Below are 21,445 nucleotides of genomic sequence, written 5' to 3'. Positions count from 1 at the left end.
CTGCTATCGTAGCAAATTCATCAGCAAATCTCTTTGGAGGTCTGCCTTTTGTGGCTCTCTGTGACCTACGAATTAGCCTTAAGTCTTCAACACTCTCCTCTTCCTTCTTAGGAGAAAAACGACCTATTGTGAACAATGGTTCCTCCAATTCTTGATCAGAGCTTTCAGAGGGTCGCATAGAGGCTTTCGCACTCTTGAAATCCTCTGAATCACCCGATTCAGTTTCAGATTCAGACTCAGAACCTTCATCAGTGGGTGTGGGTTGTTGTGGCTGCTTTTGACTAACCTCAGTCTCATCACCGTCATCAGGATAACATTGGAAAATTCCCACATTCTCCCCCCACTTTGCATTGTACTCAACACTTCTCGTGAGCTTAATTGCCTTAGAGTCAGTCATCATTATTCTGTAAGACCCTTTCTGATAACCTAGAAAGATACCATGCAATCCACGCTTGTCTAACTTGGAATTTTGTGGTGAATGAACCCACATGTCAGAACCAAAAATTTTCATGTGTTTAATGTATGGCTTCTTGCCAAACATCTTCTCATAGGGGGTACAACCAATCGCTGAAGATAACCTGCGATTGTAACTGTAAACAAAACACGAGAGAGATTCGGCCCAATAACTCTCTGGAAGATTGGCATCATGCAGCAAGGTTTTTAACCCTTGAAGCAATGTCTGATTTGCCCTTTCCGCAAGTCCATTCTGCCATGGCGAGCGAGGACTAGACAAATCGTGTTGAATTCCTTTCTCAGTCAGAAAAGCTTCAAACTGCTGAGAAGTGAATTCTCCCCCGCGATCACTGAAAAGAGTCTTTATCTTCTTACCATGCACATTTTCCAACCAAGCACAGAATTCCTTGAACCTAGGAAAAGCCTCTGATTTCTGCTTGAGATTGTACACAAAAATATATCTGGAAAATGCATCAATGAGAACCATGAAGTACCTATTGCCACCCAAAGAGGGCGCTAGTGGTCCAACCAGATCTGCATGAACAATCTGGTATGGTTCCGTAGCTTGCCTACTAGACACCTTACCTTTCGCAGCCATTTTTACCTTGTTTGCTGCGCATGCTTTGCACCTCATGTGGTACCTGCAGGGTTTAATAGTCATACCTTCAACCAAGGCAGGCATTTTAGATACTGCCTCAAAATGCAAATGACCAAATTTTCTATGAAAATCATGAATACATTCTGCATGCAAACTTTTGTTAGAACCTGCAATGCAACAAGTGTCATCCTGCACAACATCATCATAATACAAAACAAACAAACGATCAACATATTCAGCATGCAATACATAATCATTTTTCTTTGTGATGATGCACTTCCTGTTCTTGAAGGAAACGTCAATGTTCCGCTCATTCAGCTGTCCAACGCTGAGCAGATTATGTTTGGCATCTGGCACGTAAAGCACATTCTGTATCGATAAGTCCAAACTGTGAAGAACAACAGTTCCGTAGCCTTTACTGGGAATTGTGTGGTCATCCGCCTGGTGAATCGCACCTTCCTGCGGTGTAAAAGACACAAACAGTCTCTTATCGTTGCACATGTGGTGGGTCGCCGCTGAATCAACAACGAAGAAAGATCTAGACGTCTTCTGGACCTCTGCAACCTTTGGAGTGAAGCGTGAAACCATAGCCTTGTGCTGCGTTGTCCTTGACACCGGACCTTTGCCTTTGCCTCGGCCTTTTCCGCGCGATGAGCTTTCGCTGCGCTGCTCTGTCTTGGCCCTGGGATATCTGCATTCCCTCTTCATATGGCCTAGACGTCCACACGAGTAGCATTTCACTGCCTTCAAAGCTTTGGCGCCATCTGGTGGTTCCACTGCACTATGGGACGACGTCTGTGAAGACTCCCCCTTGCCCATGCAGCTAGCACCCCGGCGATCTGCTTCATTTAAAATCACGGCAGTAACATAATCCACTGTTAGCTGAGCTGTTGGTTGCACAGCAATCTGGGTTGCAACAGACTCCCAACCTGAACCCAAAGATTGTAGTATCATGAAAGAATACACAGCCTCTGGAAAGTTGAGTCCTCTCTGTTGCAGCTCATGTCTCAGATTTTGCATCTCCATCAGATGTAAACGCACATCTCCACCTTCAGCAAGAGCCATATTATGCAGCTTGTTGAAGTAAAACATAGTGGATCCAGCTTCTGTCCTTAAGTGAGCCTCTCTCAAAGCGTCCCAAATTTCTCTGGCTGAGGTCTTATCACGCAACAGACAGAGCTCTTCCGGGGATACTATCAATGTAAGAGTTCCCCTTGCTTTGGAATCCTTAGCTGCCCATACATCTGTAACTGGAGCTGGGGGGTTGTCTGTAATCACCTCAAACAAACCCTCTTTCCGCAGAATTGCCTCTGCATACAGAACCCAGTCCGCGTAATTCTTCTTATTGAGCTTTGGAATCCCACAAGCATCCTGAAGGGCCATCATGACTCTGGCATTAGCCTTCAGCGTCATATATGCTGCTTTAAATCTTGCTGCGTCACTGCTGCAGCTGCCTTATTCCAAAAGCGCACTTAAAAGTTACTTTCGATTTCCCCAGCATAGTAACTTGTGCCTGGGAGCCTTTTGCCTATTCCCAGCAAAACGGCTTTAAAGTTAAAAGTCCAGCCATAAGGCCATTAACTAGAAGCTGGCAGGCTGCCCGGAGCAGTAGCACATACCTCATCAATCATCTTGACACGCAGAGCAGATTCCGATCCGATCTGTCCCTCTGCATTCCGATCCCTTGCCGGCACTCCGATTCGACTTCTGGAGCCCATAACCACGTGTTAGTTTAAAGCAGAGTCCCGTGCACAGCAGAAGGATGAGGAGTACGTGCTGCATACTCTCTATTGCTTTATTTATAGTTCAAAGCAAGTATATTACAGAAAGACATCTTGCCTCTGCCGGAGCAGAGAAATGCATCCTCTCTCCTCGACAGCTCGGAGAGAATCACCAAAGTGAAACTGCAAAGAACAGTGAAAAACAGGAAACCAGTGTACGTCACATCCAGTCTCCCTTTCCCGTGAGAAACTCCAACAGTACAGACTGTGGAATGTAAACACCTGTCTCGTGACAAGCCCTTTCGCTGCACAGTGAAGGAAAGCAGAAACCAACACTTTCAAGCCCTAAACGGCCTCGGTCCAGTAGACCTGAAGGAGCGTCTCCACCCCCATCGTTCTGCCTGGACACTGAGGTCCAGCTCCGAGGGCCTTCTGGCAGTTCCCTCACTACAAGAAGCCAAGTTACAGGGGACCAGGCAGAGGGCCTTCTCAGTAGTGGCACCCGCCCGGTGGAATGCCCTCCCTTCAGAAGTGAAGGAAATAAGCAGCTATCTTCTCTTTAAAAGACATCTGAAGGCAGCCCTGTTCAGGGAAGTTTTTGATATTTAATGCTGTATTGTTTTTAACACTCGATTGGAAGCCTCTCAGAGTGGCTGGGGAAACTGAACCAGATGGGCAGGGTATAAATAATAAATCAATTAATTAATAATTAATTAATAATAATAATAATAAAGAAGGGGGGGCAAGGCAGGTGGGAAGAGCTGGTTTTTCCAGCCCCCTGATTCCAGCCGCCTGTGGGTCTCAGCCTCTTCCTCACCTGCTTTCCCCTTCCTGCTCTCTCCTCCCCAAGGGACACTGGAGCAAGACGGCGCCTGCGTGCCCCCCGCCCACTGCGAGTGCACCGATGCCCAGGGGCACAGCTGGGCGCCAGGCAGCGTCCGCGACGACGGGTGCGACAACTGCACCTGCTCCAGGGGGAGGCTGCTCTGCACCAACCACACCTGTGCCCCCAGCGAGTGCACCTGGAGCCTCTGGTCCAGCTGGTCCCAGTGCAGCGTCACCTGCGGGAACGGCCTGCGCACCCGCTTCAGGTATTATTCAGGGAATCATAGAATCGTGGAGTTGGAAGGGATCCTGAGGATCATCTAGTCCAACCCCCCTGCCACGTAGGAATCTCAGCTAACCTCCCGAGGGAGTCTGTTCCACTGTCAAGCAGCTCTCACTGTCAGAAAGTTTTATTTGTGTTTGTGTGTGTGTGATTTTTATTAAATTTTCTGTTTTACAATTTAGAATATCCATTTAATCAACCTTAAAATATCTTCTTCTTTTTTAAAATCATCTTTATTAATTTAAACTACACACATATACAAAGAATTTACAATCTTGTGCTACAAAAAGAAAATTAAAGAAAAAGCAATTAAGAAAAAAGAAAAGAAGAAAATACAGAAAAAAGAAAGAAAAAGCAGATTTACGTGCATAAAAAAACTTAATCTTCCTAATTAATACTTAAATAAACACTTAAATAAAAACCTTAAAATATCAATCACTTCCCTTCTTTTCTTTCCACGGTTCATTCTGGACACCATAAATCCCTGCGTATTTTATATAAACTAAACCATTCAGTATTCCATTGTTTCTTCCATCAAAACTTATTTACGCTGTTGAATTTATCTTAATGCTGCCAGCGTTTTCAAGTGTACACAATTATCCCCCAATAAACAATTCCCAATCTTCTTTAAATGAATGTTCTTCTTGTTCTCTTATTCTATGTTAGATCCGCAAGCTGCGCATATTCCAACAGTTTAAGTTGCCATTCTTCTTTGGTTGGGACCTCACTCATTTTCCATTTTGGGGCTAACAAAACATGGGCCGCAGCAGTAGCATACATAAATAACCTTTTTTGAAACCTGGGAATTTCAGTCCGAATTATCCCCAACAGAAGGGACTCTGGGTTTGTTTGGGGGAAAGTACTTTTAAACATTTTTTTCAATTCGTTATAGATCATTTCCCAATACCCTTTTACCCTTTTACAAGTCCACAATATATGAAAGAACGTTCCCTTTACCTCTTTGCACCTCCAGCACTTAACATGATTCTGCCTTATACATCTTAGCAAGTCTAAAGGTAAAGGTAAAGGGACCCCTGACCATTAGGTCCAGTTGCGGCGCTCATCTCGCTTTATTGGCTGCCTGTTTTTCCTCCCCCTCCAGGACCCCCACGTCCGGCTCATGGGCCGCTGAGTGTCTTCAGGAGGAGCTGCAGACTCGCCCCTGCGCCCCAGGATCCTGCCCCCCTCTGTGCCTGCACGAGGGTCGGGAGATGGGTCTGGGGAGCACCTGGCTCCTGGGGGAGTGCCAACAATGGTAAGTGCCTTGCTCGACTCAGGGAGCGGAGTCCCATGTAATATTGATTGATTATTGTTGATTTGCTCTTGTGTTCAAATCCTGCTTGCTCGTTTCCCACAGGCAGACGTTCAGCCTCTTTTCTTAGGTTCTTTAAGGACTGTTCCTCTCCAGATGGCTCTGAAGAGCTGCTGCCGGTCAGAGTAGGCACTACTGGGCTAGATGGAGCAGTGACATCATCATCATCATCATCATCATCATCATCATTTATTTATACCCCGCCCTCCCCAGCCAGAGCCGGGCTCAGGGTGGCTAACACCAGTAAAATTACAGTAAAAACATAATAAGAAAAAAAACAACAATTTAAATTACAGGTTAAAATGCAATTTAAAGTGCAGCCTCATTTTAAAAGTCAAAACTATAAGGGGAGGGAAACATAAGGGTCAGACAGAGTCCAAACCAAAGGCCAGGCAGAACAGCTCTGTCTTGTAGGACCTGCAGAAAGATGTCAAGTCCCGCAGGGCCCTGGTCTCTTGTGACAGAGCGTTCCACTAAGTCAGGGCCAGCACTGAAAAGGCCCTGGCCCTGGTCGAGGCCAGCCTAATCTCTCTGAGGCCCGGGATCTCCAGGGTGTTATTATTTGCAGACCGTAAGATCCTCCATGGGGCATACCAGGAGAGGAGGTCCCGTAGGTATGTGGGTCCTAGGGCTTTAAAGGTCAAAACCAGCACCTTAAACCTGACCCTGTACTCCACTGGGAGCCAGTGCAGCTGGTATAGCACTGGATGAATGTGATCCCGTGGCAACGACCCCATAAGGAGCCTCGCTGTGGCATTCTGCACCCGCTGGAGTTTCTGGGTCAGCTTCAAGGGCAGCCCCGTGTAGACCGAGTTACAATAATCAAGCCTGGAGGTGACTGTCGCATGGATCATTGTGGCAGATCAGGGCGAGGAAGGTAGAGATCAACTGCTTAATATGGTGTTGCAGCTCTCCTTTCCTGGGGTGGTTGGAGATTGGAAACCAGGTGAGGGGCTGTCAGTCCGTTGGCAATCGCTGACCCCTTTTCTCCGTCCTTTCCCCCTAGTATTTGCACCCCGGAGGGCGTCTATTGCCTGGACATCGCCTGCGCAGGTGAGTCTTTCCTTCATCAGCTGAACCGGGGCTTCAGTCAACGTAAACAGACTTCTGCCAACCTGGTGCCCTCCAGATGTTTTTAGACTACAAGTCCCACCAGCCCCAGCCAGCACTGTTGATCTGGACACAAGACTTCTCTTAATGCAGCCCAGAATAGCATTAGCCTTTTTTGCTGCTGCACCACACGGTTGGCTCTTCTTAAGCTTGTGGTCCATCAAGACCCCTAGAGGATCCTTTTCACATGTACCACTGGCAAGCCAGGTGTCCCCCCATCTTTTATCGGTGCAACTGCTTCTTCCTGCCTAAAGGTAGAATTTGACATTTGTCCCTGTTGAAATGCAATTGACATTTTATGGGTGGACATGATGAGCTGGTTTGCGAAGGGGAAAACACGCAGAGGACTTGGGGACAAGAGGGACCTTGGAGACCTAGCTAGGCAGGGGAATGTGGCAGATACCAAAAGATTCCAACTGAGAAACGACTCTGCCTCTGTGGAGATGGCAATCTGGAAACGGCTCATGTTCTCCTGTCCTGTCCCCTTTACAAAGATCTGAGGAATGAGATCATCACCCCACTCTTACTTACCATCCCAGGCCGATCTGCGGCCACATTGTTCTTTCTGTTATCAGATCAAAAGGATCAGACAACAGCCAAGGTTGCTAGGTTTATCGAGGGTGCAATGAGATTAAGGGCCACTATCTGAACGATAATCTTGGCCATTTGATTGCCCTTTTTACCCACTGCTGTCTTTTTTATTTGTATATATTTTATTTGTATATATTGCTTGTTTTATGTTGCTATGGCCTTTGGCTAGTGTGAATAAAGTTTATCTTATCTATCTTATCTTTCCTTCCTGACAGTGCACGGAGCCTGGACCCCCTGGTCGCCCTGGTCCGACTGCCCCCTCACCTGCGGCCGAGGCACCCAGATCCGCACCCGGGCCTGCGTCAACCCACCGCCACGCAACGAGGGCCTCCCCTGTGTTGGCCCCGAGACGCAAGCACAGAACTGCTCCATCCCGCCCTGCCCAGGTGAGGGGCTCACAGCATGGACAGCCCGACCGCGCCTGCTTCCTCATCAGGTTTCCAGAAGCCCAGCTTCGGCTCCGCACAGGCACAGACATGGTTTCTGTCTCTCCGGCTTCCAGCATCCAGTTTTCAGCTCTCACACACAATGACCACAGCTATTGCTCTTCTGCCATTCAATCTAAGTTCCCAAGGCAATTTCCCCCCCTTTTCCATCCTCTGTTCCAAATGCTTCATTGCGCTTGGAGGCTAAACCTCCTCTCTGTTGAATTACAGATTTGGCATAGGACTTAATTATTGGCTTCGCCTAAATTTAAACCCCGCTGGTCTATCGCAAGATTGTCCTGGGAGCACTTGCACTAAAGTTGTCAACCAAAAGCTTTACTTTTCTGGTTTATCGCCACAACCGTTACTAACACTGGGCTCCAGTGAAGCAAATAATTGAATTGGACAGCGCTTATATGATATCAAGCGACAGAATAATCCGGCCACAATAAGGAAATTTTGTCCATGGTATGATTGTTTTCCACCTAGTCATTTTGGCACCCTCTTTGCAAAATTTAACAATTCCAAAATACAGGCACTTCCACAAAGTTGAATATACTGCCTTTGGTTGTACTTGAGGGTCAGTTTCAAACAATTGGACTTGAAAAAATGGTTATGTCCCTGTGGAGATGGCAGTATTGAGTCAGTGGCTGATGTGTTTCTGGCTTGCTCTCTTTATAAAGATTTGAGGAGTGAGGTTATTACCCCTCTTTTATTTTCCATGCCTGGTCGCTCAACCACTGCTACTGTGTCCTTTCTTTTCGAAGATCAAGATGATCAGGTGACAGCAAAAACTGCAAGGTTTTTAGCGGGGGCAATTAGAATAAGATCTGTTATTTGATTATAAGGCTTATTCCCCTTTTCCCAGCTGCATAGAAGTGTTGACCTGTCAACAGCAATATTATTTGCAATTTCTATTTTAAAACACGGCCCCTCCAGATTCAGGAGCTCTGGAGATGGGGGGGGGAAATGTCCACACCGCATAGACAGTGTGTTCCTTCCACGCAGGGGACGAGCTGTGCCATTGGTCCTCCTGGGCTCCGTGTTCGAGATCTTGCGGAACGGGCTTGGCCATGCGGATGGGGACGTGTCCTTGCCCGACCTCCGAGGAGGCGGCTGCGGGAGCCTTTTGCAAAGATGGGCACCGCCAGGACGTGGAAGCTTGCTACCTCGGGACTTGCCAAGGTGAGAAGGGGTCAGATTACCTGTGACTTATTTATTTATTGTGTTCCTACCCCGCCTTTTTCTCCAAGGAGCTCCAAGTGCTGCAAATGCTTCTTGCTGTTTAATCCCCTAGGCAGGCTAAGCCGAGAGAGGCAGAGACTAGCCCAGGATCACCTCGGTGAGCCTCCTCCTGGCCGAGTGGGAATTTGAACCCTGGTCTTCCAGCTCCTAGTCTAACCATTGCACCGCACTGGCTCTCCTGCATGTGTTTATTTTTATTTGATCTGTGCAAGGGGTCTCTGGTCCCACCAGGGATCTTCCTGGCAATTAGTTTCCAGCCTGAATTTGACACGCTGGTCTTGACCTAAAAAGCCTTAAATGGCTCAGGACTGCAATGTACGGCTGCCATTACTGGGATTTCAAAGGCGGAATTGATAGATGATAGATAGATGATAGATAGATAGATAGATAGATTTATTGCGGCCATTGGCCCATATCAGAAACAATACATCAAAATTTATCCATAAACAATACAATTTAAACAGTTCCAAAATTAAAACACCCATATAAAACCAATTTTACTTCAGTTAAGTAAACACTATACACAATAAGCTCCCTCTATGTAAACTGCAATTCAAATCCATCAGATTTTGGGGGGTATGCGTCTTAGTTCTGGCACTTATTGATGGTACTTAAGTTTAGCTAAGCTGCCAGAGTCATACAGAGATCCATTTCTCCTCTTTTGAAATAAAACATTAATCAAGTATCTAGCGACTGCAAGGGATCTACTTGTATCTTCGTCGTTTAATAAGTATATTATTTGGGCTTCCTGAGGTCTATCAGCTATTCTCGATAAATATGGGGCCAGAAACTTGGACCGTGAAGCCGAATGTAATGGACAACAGAAGATTATATGGTATAACGATTCTATAGATCCACTTTTACAGTCACAGAGGAGTGAGATCTGTCCTTTGGAGAGTCTGTTACCCAACACGTTTGATGGGAAAACATTGAATCTAGCCTTTATAAAGGCATACCTGTGCGTCACCACAGATAAGGTAGTTAAATAAGATGGAAGTTTCGTTGGTGGTGTTAAGCCAAGGTTTATCGGCGAACAGGTGCCACCACCTGTCGCAATATTAAATTGAAAATCCATCTCCTCTAATTTGTGAGTTATAATTCTCTTGGCAGAAATTAAATCCAATTTTAATAGTTCAGATGGAGATAGTCCTAGGGACACAAGTTAGGCGGAATTGATGTCTGAGGGGGGGACGGGAATTTCCAAAAGGTGGCGCCTTGTCTTGGATCTTAGGCAACTTTGGGGTTTGTCTTTAGAAAACTCAACAATTTCAGTGGTTTCTGTTATGTACTGAGTTGAATAGGATCCAAAATGCAGCAGTGTGATTGGACCACTGGAGCCACCCAATCCAGCTCCAGGTGGAAGTGAATCCGCAACCTGATTGGCCTACGGATGAATCCCGGAATTAGCCAATCACGTGGGGGCCATAATAATGTATATAAAGTAGACATCCTGGGGGAACTTCCATTCCTCCTCACCACTATGAGCTGAATAAAGAGCATGAAATCCACTCTCGACTCCAAGTACCGTGTTTTTCGCTCTATAAGACACACCAGACCACAAGATGCACCTAGTTTTTGGAGGAGGAAAACAAGAAAAAAATATTCCAAATCTCAGAAGCCAGAACAGCAAGAGGGATCGCTGCGCAGCGAAAGCTCCTGCATTTGCTCCATAAGACGCACACACATTTCCCCTTACTTGTTAGGAGGGAAAAAGTGAGTCTTATAGAGCAAAAAATACGGTATATTTCAGTTTCCTAAGAAAAAGCTCAACCACATTTTGAAACATAGCAGCCCTACTGCAATGTCTCAAGAACCGCCCAGAGGCTTGGCTAGGGGGCAAGGGGGGGGGGCACTGGGTGCCACACCCGAGGCACAGCACATATCACGAGGCCTGCAGTGCGCCCGAGCCATGCGTCTCTCTTGGGTGGCTCAGGTGTCTGCAGGCTCCGTGCTGCCCCAAACGGCAGCGTGGGGCTGGGGCCTGCCTGCCGCCTCCACCTCAGCCGCCCCACAGCCGAGGGGGAGGTGGGGGCAAGGCAGCTCGCTCTGACCCTGCTGACCCCACCCCCATGGGCACCTTGTCCCACCCCCTGGCGCCTGAGTGGCTAGCTATGCTGCTGGGACCGTCTCTCCCCATATGAATGGATCTGGATTCTGCCACCATCCTCTGAGGCCCTTCTTCCTGTGCCTCCTCCACAAGAGGTCAAGACGGTGGCAACACGAGAGCGGGGCCTTTTCTGCAGTGGCTCCCTGCTTGTAGAATGCTCTCCCCAGGGAGGTTCACCCGGTGCCTTCACTGTATACACCTTTAGGCGCCAGGCAAAAACGTTCCTCTTCAACCAAGCCTTTGGCTGGTTAACATCTGGTGCCCTTTTTAAATGTGTTGTCGAACGGGGGATTATTGGGTTGTTTTGGTTCTTGGTTTTGTGGGTTTTTTTATCTCGTGCTTCTATGTTGTGAACAACCCTGAGATCTACAGATGAAGGGTGCTAAACAAATTTAATAAATAAGGATGATAATGTCTGCCCCACCAAGCCTCAGACACCTCTGGGAATTGGACTGTCCAAAAACCTGGACGTATGGCAAAAAAGAAGCCAAAAATCTGTTTTGGGGGGAGGGGTAGATGTACCCCCAAAAAGCTCAACATTGGACTAGATGACCCTTCTATTGTTCTATCGTTCTACATGCTTTGATCCAGCTTTCTCACAGATGCAATTCGTGAGTTGGCCGAAGGCCAGGAAGTCTGAGCAGAGAAATTTTCTGCTTGGTGATCTGGGAACCTTGGATATAACTCTGCTATTGGTTGTGGTCTCCCATATAGGCACGATGACTCATGACTTCTGTGTGGTTGGTTGATTCGTTAGAGTTAGCTGAAGTTGAGTGGGAGAGAGTTAAGATCTGTGTCTGTATCTTGTATATAGTAACTTGTGAGTCTGCTGTAAATAGTAAACCTCTAAGTAACCAAGTCACTAGTGAGCAGCATTTTGTTCCTGGTCATCCTGTCAGCTTGCAACCAGATACTTCCAGAAAGTCGGCGTATACTCTGCAATATTCAACACATTCACCAGAGGTTGGACGGCCATCTGTCAGGGATGCTTTCGCTGCGATTCCCGCATTGCAGCGGTTGGACTAGCTGACCCGGGGGATCCCTTCCAGGTGTACGTTTCTATGATCTCAGGCTGGCACACTTTGCAAACTGCTCTGACCCTCCACTCTCCCCCCCCCCCCAGAGTGCCCCTGGAGTCCCTGGACAAAGTGGACCAGGTGTTCGTGCAGCTTCCTGGTGCAGCAGCGATACCGGAACCAGCGTGGCTCGGGGGGCGACGGACAGCCCTGTGTGGGGCTGGACGGCCAGTTCCGCATGTGCGACTATTCCCAGTGCTCAGGTGAGCCGTCACAGTTTCTTGTGGCCGTGAGTTCCGTAGAGTAATGAGGTCTTTAAAAAAACAAACCCTTATTACCATTGCTAACAACCCAAAACTGGTAATAGGGTATTGCTTTATCCCATATACAAAGCAAACTAGCCAGGCAAAAATGTTCCTTTTTAACCTTTTAAAATGTGTTTTGTTTTTTGTTGTGTTTTTTTTGTTGGGAGGGCTATTGGGTTGTTGTTTTTATTTTTATTATGTATTTTGTCGTTTTATATCTTGATTTTCTTCTGTGAACTGCCCTGAGACACACACCCCGGTATAGGGCGTTATATAAATTCAATAAATAGTAATAATAAATAATAGCAAACAAACTTTGAAGACCTGGTATCACTGGCTCATCAGTTTTGTCAGCTTAATTAAACTTGGTTCAATTGGATTTTGAATTCAGGCGCAATCTATTGTGGCGGTTTTTAATTTTACGGTGTCCTTATCTTCCTTCGTGGGTCGTGCAAACCGCTATTCTGAATAATGCTTTTTTAGGGTAGAGGGACACTGGGGGTGAGTTTACAGAGCCAGGGGGCGGGGGGGGCCAAGAAATTTGGGGTGCACTGCATTAAACCCTGAAAATCTGTTTCCTGTCCATGTTGACAACAGTGAGCTAGACGGATCAATATGATCTGTACAGGCCAGGCAGTTTCCTCGATTCCTGCATTTAAGAGCACTTCCACTTTTCATACTTTTCAGAAACAAACTATGTGTGCTAAATACTGAGATAAAGGATCCTACTCCGGTTAAAATTGCTAGAAGGGCAGGAGTAGGGTGTACCCCCATAGAGAGCAACTTCCACCCAGGGGAGGGGAGCTTATTTGAATGGCCCCGCCCACCGGGGAGCAACGCACACAATGCTCTGCTGAAGGAGAATACAGTGGTACCTTGGTTCTCAAACTTCATCCGTTCCGGAAGTCCGTTCTAAAACCAAAGCGTTCCAAAACCAAGGCATGCTTCCCATAGAAAGCAATGCAAAGTGGATTAATCCATTCCAGACTTTTAAAAACAACGCCCAAAACAGCAATTTCACATGAATTTTACTATCTAACAAGACCATTGATCCATAAAAGGAAAGCAATAATCAGTGTACTGTACTATATCATAAATACAGTGGTAACTCAGGTTACATACGCTTCAGGTTACAGACTCCACTAACCCAGAAATATTACCTTGGGTTAAGAACTTTGCTTCAAGATGAGAACAGAAATCGTGCTCCAGCGGCGCGGCAGCAGCAGGAGGCCCCATTAGCTAAAGTGGTGCTTCAGGTTAAGAACAGTTTCAGGTTAAGTACGGACCTCCGGAACGAATTAAGTACTTAACCCGAGGTACCACTGTAAGACAGTATTGTAGATAATAAAAATTAAAATTGCATTTTCTACTTACCTGCACTGATGATAATCTTTGTCTGGATGGGGGGCTTTTATCCATTTCCACAGTCACGCAATCAGTCCGTAGCTCCGGGCAGCTTCCAGCAGAATATTAAAACACAATGATTCATCCAGGATTAAAAGCTTGCCTAAACAGGGCTGCCATCACGGTCTTCCAAAAGTCAGATAGTTGTTTATTTCCTTGGCATCTGATGGGAGGATGTTCCACAGGGCGGGCGCCACCACCGAGAAGGCCCTCTGCCTGCAATATTCGTTGTACCCCAGGGATTTCCCCCACCTGGTCGTGATAGGATGGAGGGGTTTCCTGGTCTCCCCCCTCACCCCCCGAGCACCCTGGGAGCAGCCTGTCTCCTTGCTCGGTTGAGGACCCCGGCTTCACCCGCCTCCCCACCGCCAGCTTTTGCCCAGAGTCTTTAACATCAGCAGTAACATCTAGACCATGGGAGCGTTTCAGCCCTGTTCTTGAGTTTGTTTAAAATCTAAAACAGCTTATTTTGTATTCCTTTCTTTGAATTTGTGCTATTTAGGTTTTCTAAACCTTTTAACCTTTTTGTAAAGGCAACACTACAATTTTCAGAGCTGAGTCCTCAACTCTTTATTACTGTGCTTTGCTTCCTCTAAGTTGAGCTTTCTCTAAAACTTGCCATTTAGGTTTTCAAACCTTTTTTGTAAATTCAGTATTAGAAATTGTACCTTTGAGTTCTTAATCCTTTATTGCTGTGTTTTGCTTCACCTAGGTCGAGCTAGGATTATAATACTTCATAATTTTTGGGAGTTCACCCCCTTCCTGTGAATTTTGGTCATTTAAGGTTTATGATTTTTTTATTTCCTTCTGAGGAAAATGAACAGTTCAGTGAAACGAGGTTTGTAGCCGGCATCCTGTTAAGGCTTTGTTCAATTTTAGGTTTTTCTAATTTTTTCCTTAAACTCTTTGATTTGTATTATTTTATTTTATTTTCATAAGATAATATTTATTATCTTATTATCTTATGAAACTTTATTAGTTTAATTTCATAAGATAATATTTCCAGCCGATTACTTCTCGTTTCAGGGATTTTCACGGTATTTCATTTGTTTTGTGCAATTTCTCGGTTCTGCAACTGTCTTTTTTCTACTGTTTCCCCCAGAGTCCAGCTGCGAGGCCCCCTTTGAGTTCCGGGAGTGCGGCTCGCCCTGCGACAGGCTCTGCTCCACCATGCGCCACCCAGAGCTCTGCAAGGACATCCCCCGCTGCCTGCCCGGCTGCTACTGCCCACAGGTGAGAGCTGCGCCTGCTGTTCTGGGTTGGGGGCGAACCCATCACCTGCGGAACTCCCTGCTGCAGGATTTGGGCTCTCCTTCTGATCTGATTCTGGGTTCTCTCTCCCTCGCCCCCCTTCAAGGGCCTGGTGGAACAGAACGGGGCCTGCGTCCCGCCCTCGCAGTGCAGCTGCCTCCACCTCAGCCAATCGGAAGGCCCCGTGTCCTTGGCAGCGGGAGACACTGTTTCGATTGGCTGCAAGGAGTGGTGAGTCGATGGCCGGGGAAAGGGCTTCACTCCCGGGGGTGGGCAGGAAAAGGGGAGGGGCCAAAGACCGGGAGGCGGGACCTTTCGCGGCAGGCCAGCTTTCCCCAACTTGGCGCCCTGCAGATGTTTTGTACTATAGCTCCCAGCACCCCCAGCCAGCAATGCAGAAATGGCGCCCTCAGTTCGTTATGATCATGGAACAGACTCCCGTGGAAAGTGATGGACTCCCCTTCTTCTGAGCTTTTGAAGCAGAGCTTGTATGTGTGGCCATCTGTCAGAAAGCATGAATTTAACATTACATCCAAATATTCAAAAAGAAAAAGAAAAAAATACAGATAAAGTAAAAATACATATTTAAAAGATGGAAAAAAGAAAAAAGGGGGAGAAAATTGATATAAAAAACAAAAAAGAATTTGTCCAGTACACAAAATTTTACAATGGATACAAACAGTAATTTAAATATTCTATACGCCAGGTTCTCAGAAAGAAATACCTTTGTAATCCTTCTCTTCTTTCTTTCTTTATACTCCTTTTCCTTCTGTTCCGGAAAACTAGTTTGAATCCCTGTTATATTAGTTGACTTCCCTCTATATCTTTGCGGCTTCCGCACTTCTCTTAAATGACAAATATTATCTATTAATTTATTAAAATCAGGTTTTTCCCCATTATATCTGTGAGGTTAATCCAAACACAACCAAGTATTGTTTTTGGGACCATATTTTGTCAGGTGGTTTCTAAAGCAATCCCATTCCTTTTTTCTACCTTGTCGCCTGAGTGATCTCTCTGAGTTCTGTCATTTTGGCTAGTTCAAGGTACTCACACAACTTTAATTGTGGGGCGTTTGACTAGATTGCCTTTAGGGGTCCCTTCCAAACCTGTGATTAACCTGCAGCTTTCTCTTTGCAGTATCTGCCAGCAGGGGGAGCTGCAGTGCAGCAGCGACGGATGCCAAGGTGAGCACATTTTCCCATGCCAAGCCATTTGGGAATTAGAGATCAGAGGTTTTTGCACCAGATCTTTGCACCTGGGCAAGCCAGTCTGCATACCCACACAAATCGCTTTGCAGAAGCCTGTCATGAGAGGCAGAAATCTTCTCTCAAGTCCTTAGAACTCCAGTCCTTGTTGCCCCAGGTCTCCTCTAGGGTTCAAGAGTCCCCTTTCAATCATGTGATGCAGCAGCAAGGAAAAAAACCAAGAACATGCAATTCTAGGCTGCATCAACAGACGTCTAGTGTCCAGATCAAGGGGAGTCATGTTGTTGTTGTTGTTTAGTTGTTTAGTCGTGTCCGCCTCTTCGTGACCCCCTGGACCACAGCACGCCAGGCACTTCTGTCTTCCACTGCCTCCCAAAGTTTGGTCAGACTCATGCTGGTAGCTTCGAGAACACTGTCCAACCATCTCGTCCTCCGTCGTCCCCTTCTCCTTGTGCCCTCCATCTTTCCCAACATCAGGGGCTTTTCCAGGGAGTCTTCTCTTCTCATGAGGTGGCCAAAGTCTTGGAGCCTCAGCTTCAGGATCTGTCCTTCCAGTGAGCACTCAGGGCTGATTTCCTTCAGAATGGAGAGGTTTGATCTTCTTGCAGTCCATGGGTCTCTCAAGAGTCTCCTCCAGCACCAGAATTCAAAAGCATCCATTCTTCGGCGATCAGCCTTCTTTATGGTCCAGCTCTCACTTCCATACATCACTACTGGGAAAACCATAGCTTGAACTATACGGACCTTTGTTGGCAAGGTGATATCTCTGCTTTTTAAGATGCTGGGAAGTCATAGTCCTGCTCTATTCTGCCTTAGTCAGACCTCACCTGGAATATGGTGTCCAGTTCTGGGCACCACAATTTAAGGAGGATGTTGAAAAGCTGGACGATGGGCAGAGGAGGGAGACCAAGATGGTCAAGGGTCTGGAAACCATGCCTGATGAGGAATGGTTGAAAGAGCTGGGGATGTTTAGCCTGGAAATGAGGAGACTCAGAGGAGATATGAGAGCCATCTTCAAATATCTCAAGGGCTGTCACCTGGAAGAAGGAGTGTGCTTGTTTTCTCCTGCTCCGGAGGGTAGGACTCGAACCCATGGCTTCAAGTTATAAGAAAGGAGATTGCGACTCAACATCAAGAGGTGTTTGATAGTGGAACGGTCTCCCTCAGAAGGTGTTGGACTCTCCTTCCTTGGAGATTTTATAGCAGAGGTTGAATGGCCATGTGTCAGTGATTCTTTAGCTGTGATTTGCTGAATTTCAGGGGGTTGGACTAGATGACCCTTGGGGTCCCTTCCAACGCTACCATTCTCAGATTCCTTTCCCCCCTCAGGTCTGCTTCCAGTCAGCGCCTGGTCGGAGTGGACGTCCTGCTCCTCTTGTCTGCCTTTCGTGGCCCTCGGCCCCAGCGTGGTCTCCACCCTCAGCTGGTCCCCTGCAGAAGGAGACCCCTGGCCTGCTCTGGTGTCCGTCCAGCATCGCTTCCGACTCTGCCTGGACCCTCAGACGGGCAGAAGCTGGACAGGGCTGGCCACCCTGTGCTCAGCCCAACTGGATGAGGAACGCCTTTGCCCGGATCCTCACATTTGCGAAGGTTTTGTGCTTGGTTTTTTTAAAAAAAAATCACGTGTAGTCAGTCAGTCAGTTTTATTGCACATAGCCAAAGGCTGCCGCGATGTACACAGAATCATTCAACAATTAAAAGAAAATATACTGGATTGATACAAAAAACATTTATATTATCAAGACGTTACCTACTCTAAACAGAGCTATAAAAGTACCTTCATATACAAGTTAAGACATTAAACAATAAAATAAGCTAAAATCATCACATGGCCACTAATATATTAAAAAATAATGTTAATTAATGCAATGTGCAATTATATTCAGAGTTTGGTGATAAAAATAGAATATAGCTTGATGTAGATAGGGTCAAATAAATTCATCTCCTTTACAGTTGGTGGCTATCTTGGCTATATAATTTGCTCTAGTTTTCCTAGCGGCAGTTGCAAAGAGTGCTACACGCCAGGTCACATACTTCTCTGTGTCTGCGAGGAGATATAAAATCATGTCAGAGGGGTTCTGGCCAGGGGACCTTGTCGTTATAGGTGCTAAAAATCATTCTCTTGCTTCATGATATAAGGGGCAGCGCAAGATATAATGCATAAGGTCCTCTACTTCAGGACATCCCCTAATGCAAACACGTTCATTTGTTGGGATGCCTCTGTGAATTCACTTGTACAAGATAACATACAAGAACAAAGAATTAAAAAAACAATTGCAACTGAATCAAAATGAAAACGAAGCACACAAGCAAGAGAGTCGTTTCATTCACACACCCTTGAAGAAACATTTCTTATTAGTGTTGACATTTTTTAACAATGTTTTTTAAAAAAGATTTGCTTTGTTCATAAAAGTCAGGATATTGCCTTGTGCCATTCTCATAATAATTCCAAACGGCAGCATATCTCACAGGACGGGTTCAAACAGTATTATCATTAAAGTCATTGCGACTTTTTGGCATCGGATCAGATTGTTATTATTGACGTTTGATGTTTTATTGTGTTTTTATGTGTGTTGGAAGCTGCCCAGAGTGACTGGGGCAACCCAGCCAGATGGGCGGGGTATAAATAATAAAATGCTTGTTTTTTGTTTTGTTTTTATTAATATATAAAAGAACACTCTGCTATGTTTAGCACCCTGAATCTAGGCAACACTGAGCTCCCAAGATGTTTTGGACCACAATCCCATCATCTGCATTGGCTGGGAGGAGTTAATAATAATATTTTTTTATTTAAACCCCACCTATCTGACTGAGTTTCCTCAGCCACCCTGGGTGGCTCCCAACACAATAATAATAATAATAATAATAATAATAATAATAATGTGATAAACATCAAACATTAAAAACTTCCCTAAACAGGGCTGCCTTCAGATGTCTTCTAAAAGTCAGATAGTTGTTTATTTCCTTGACATCTGATGGGAGGGTGTTCCACAGGGCAGGCGCCACCACCGAGAAGGCCCTCTGCCTGGTTCCCTGTGACCTCACTTCTCCTTGGAGCTGGACCTCAGTGTCCGGGCTGAACGATGGGGGTGGAGACGCTCCTTCAGGTCCCCAAACGCCTGTATGGGGCCACCAATAGAGAAATCTGCATTTTAATGGTCCTTAATGTGGGAGAGGGGTCCTTGGGGGGGGGGCAGCAGTGGAGGCAGCTGAGACAGTCCTCCCCCCCCCCAAGGCCTCTATCTGCAGCTCCTCCTCTCCCTTCCAGACTTCTGCCTGTGGAGTGTTTGGACCTCCTGGAGCCCCTGCCGTGCGCCTTGCAGTGGAGGGTTCCGCACGCGCCAGCGCTACGCCCGTCACCCATCAGGAGAGCCCCGGTGCCACGGGGCGTGGTCCCAGTCCGAGAGCTGCAACACGGCCGCCTGCCCAGGTACGTTCCTTCCTACTGGGATGGGGGGGGCAAATCCCCAAAAGGCTGGGAAACGGAGGAAACTGCTGCCTTGAACCAAGTCAGTGTCAGGAGCTCATCCTACTCTCGAGTAGGACCCTGGCAGAGACACATGCCTGACTGGCATGTTCTCTCCTTCCTGGTGGATTGTTTGGGAGCTTCATAAGCACTCTTCAGCCTGATCATCACAGCGACCGATGCCAACCGACACCGGAACACTTAGGGATCCACAGAGTTTGTGCATCATGTGCGTGACAGACCTCCGCAACTCAGCATTTTGGCTAATCTACTTTATTTACATATAAACACACACGGAGCACTGCAACATGGCTCCGTCTCTCTCTAGCATCAGACAGCAAAGAGAAAGGACAAAGGACAATAGTCCCACTTCACGGAACACCGTAACACAAACATTCTGTCTCCGTCACTTCCCGCTTTGTGGAGTCAAAACATACACCGTCATGTGAAAGACAACAATCCCATGACTGCAATCACGGAGCAGGAATTCTAACAGTCAGACCATTGGTCCATCTAGCCCAGTATTGTCTGCACTGAGTGGCAGCAGCTCTCAAGGGCTTCAGGCAGAAGACCAGATCCTGCGCTTGTGTTTTGCCAACCCAGAAGGTGCCCTATTGTGGGATACACAAAAGCAGGACTCAGGCATGAAAGCTCTTTCTCCTCCTTCGGTTTCCGGAAGTGTTGCTGCCTCCCAACCGCAGGGCCAGGGCTAGTAGCCATTGATCGTCTCCTCCTCCATGAATTTGTCTAACTGAGCAAAGTTCCTCTGTCATTTATCCAGGAATCTAGGCCTCAACACGCCTGGTGTGGACGCAATCAGAAACGAATCTGAAACTCACTTATTTACTTACTTCATAAGATTCCCAGGCCACCTGGTTGTTTAGAAAGAAAAAACCCAAAGCGGTTTGCAAAAAGATAACAACAGGAAGATCAGAAAACAGTAAGAACAGTAAGATCAGGAAAAAAATTACAATACTTTAAAACATGGGTAGGCAAACTAAGGCCCGGGGGCCAGATCCTGCCAAATCGCCTTCTCAATCCGGCCTGCGGACGGTCCGGGAATCAGCGTGTTTTCACATGAGTAGAATGTGTGCTTTTATTTAAAATGCATCTCTGGGTTATTTGTGGGGCATAGGAATACGTTCATAGTTTTTTTTTCAAAATATAGTCTGGCCCCCCCACAAGGTCTGCGGGACAGTGAGCCAGCCCCCTGCTGAAAAGGTTTGCTGACCCCTGCTTTAAAACATACAAAAAATGAAAAATACCAAGACTGACTAAAATTCACACCAACTTTCTAAGCATCAAGTTTGGACCGTCTAAACAATAATGTTTTCAGCAGGTGCTGCAAAGAGTACAGTGGTTCCTCGGTTTTTGAATGTCTCCGTTGACGAACGTTTCAGTTTTCAAATGCTGTAAACCCGGAAGTAAATGATTCCGTTTTTGAACATGCCTTGGAAGTCGAATGACTTCCACTGAATGTGTGTGTTATTTTTCTCAATTGAATTTGCAGACCGCCATTTGCACCTCGGTTTTTGAACGTTTCAGAGCTTGAACAGTCTTCTGGAACGGATTACGTTCGGAAACCGAACGTCCCACTGTAGAGCAAAGGTGCCTGCTTGGTGTCAAGAGGCAGGGAGTTCCCAAGTCTAAAAGATTCACTCAGAAGTGCCGCTTTCTCATGGTCCCGGGGGCTGTTCTTCCTCTCTTTCCGCAGGAGAGGAATGTGAAGATCGGGGCAAAGTCCGGGCCCCGTCCTGCGCCAACAGCTGCCCTCGCACCTGTGCAGACCTCTGGGAGCATGTGGAGTGTCTACATGGTGACTGCAAGCAAGGTAACACACCTCCTTCTGCCCCCCCCTCACTGCCAGCCCTGCCCAGTTCTGGATTTTGTTTACTACTGGTTCCCTCCTTGTTGCCCTTCCGCTTACAGGTGAATATATTTTCATTCCGCCAGATTTTTCATAGAATTGTAGAGATGGAAGGGACTAAGAGGGTCATGTAGTCCAACCCCCCATCTAGTCCGACCACTGCAATGCAGGAATCTTTTGCCGAATGTGGGGGTCGAACCCTCGACCTTGAGATTAAGCGCCACATGCTCTACCAATTGAGCTATCCCAGGCTCTCTCTGT

The 21,445-nt window shown here is 46.7% G+C and overlaps 1 protein-coding gene across 1 annotated transcript in view; it reads left to right on the top strand.

Moving 5' to 3' along the window:
• LOC310746249 (SCO-spondin-like) overlaps window positions 1-21,445 on the top strand; it is a 166,106-nt gene that overhangs the window by 129,014 nt on the left and 15,647 nt on the right. Inside the window, exons 88-99 of the mRNA XM_083580107.1 lie at window positions 3,623-3,863; window positions 4,983-5,135; window positions 6,199-6,245; window positions 7,109-7,279; window positions 8,327-8,503; window positions 11,794-11,949; window positions 14,498-14,628; window positions 14,753-14,877; window positions 15,784-15,830; window positions 17,181-17,441; window positions 19,120-19,281; window positions 21,032-21,148. Of these exons, the coding sequence (XP_083436233.1) occupies window positions 3,623-3,863; window positions 4,983-5,135; window positions 6,199-6,245; window positions 7,109-7,279; window positions 8,327-8,503; window positions 11,794-11,949; window positions 14,498-14,628; window positions 14,753-14,877; window positions 15,784-15,830; window positions 17,181-17,441; window positions 19,120-19,281; window positions 21,032-21,148 (1,788 nt within the window). The remainder of the gene's footprint in view (window positions 1-3,622; window positions 3,864-4,982; window positions 5,136-6,198; window positions 6,246-7,108; window positions 7,280-8,326; window positions 8,504-11,793; window positions 11,950-14,497; window positions 14,629-14,752; window positions 14,878-15,783; window positions 15,831-17,180; window positions 17,442-19,119; window positions 19,282-21,031; window positions 21,149-21,445) is intronic.

This window comes from Podarcis filfolensis (assembly GCF_964270895.1).
Source record: "Podarcis filfolensis genome assembly, chromosome: 12".
NCBI classification, from domain to species: domain Eukaryota; kingdom Metazoa; phylum Chordata; class Lepidosauria; order Squamata; family Lacertidae; genus Podarcis; species Podarcis filfolensis.
Note: the sequence above shows the minus strand (reverse complement) of the source record. Positions and strands in the feature narration are given on the sequence as shown.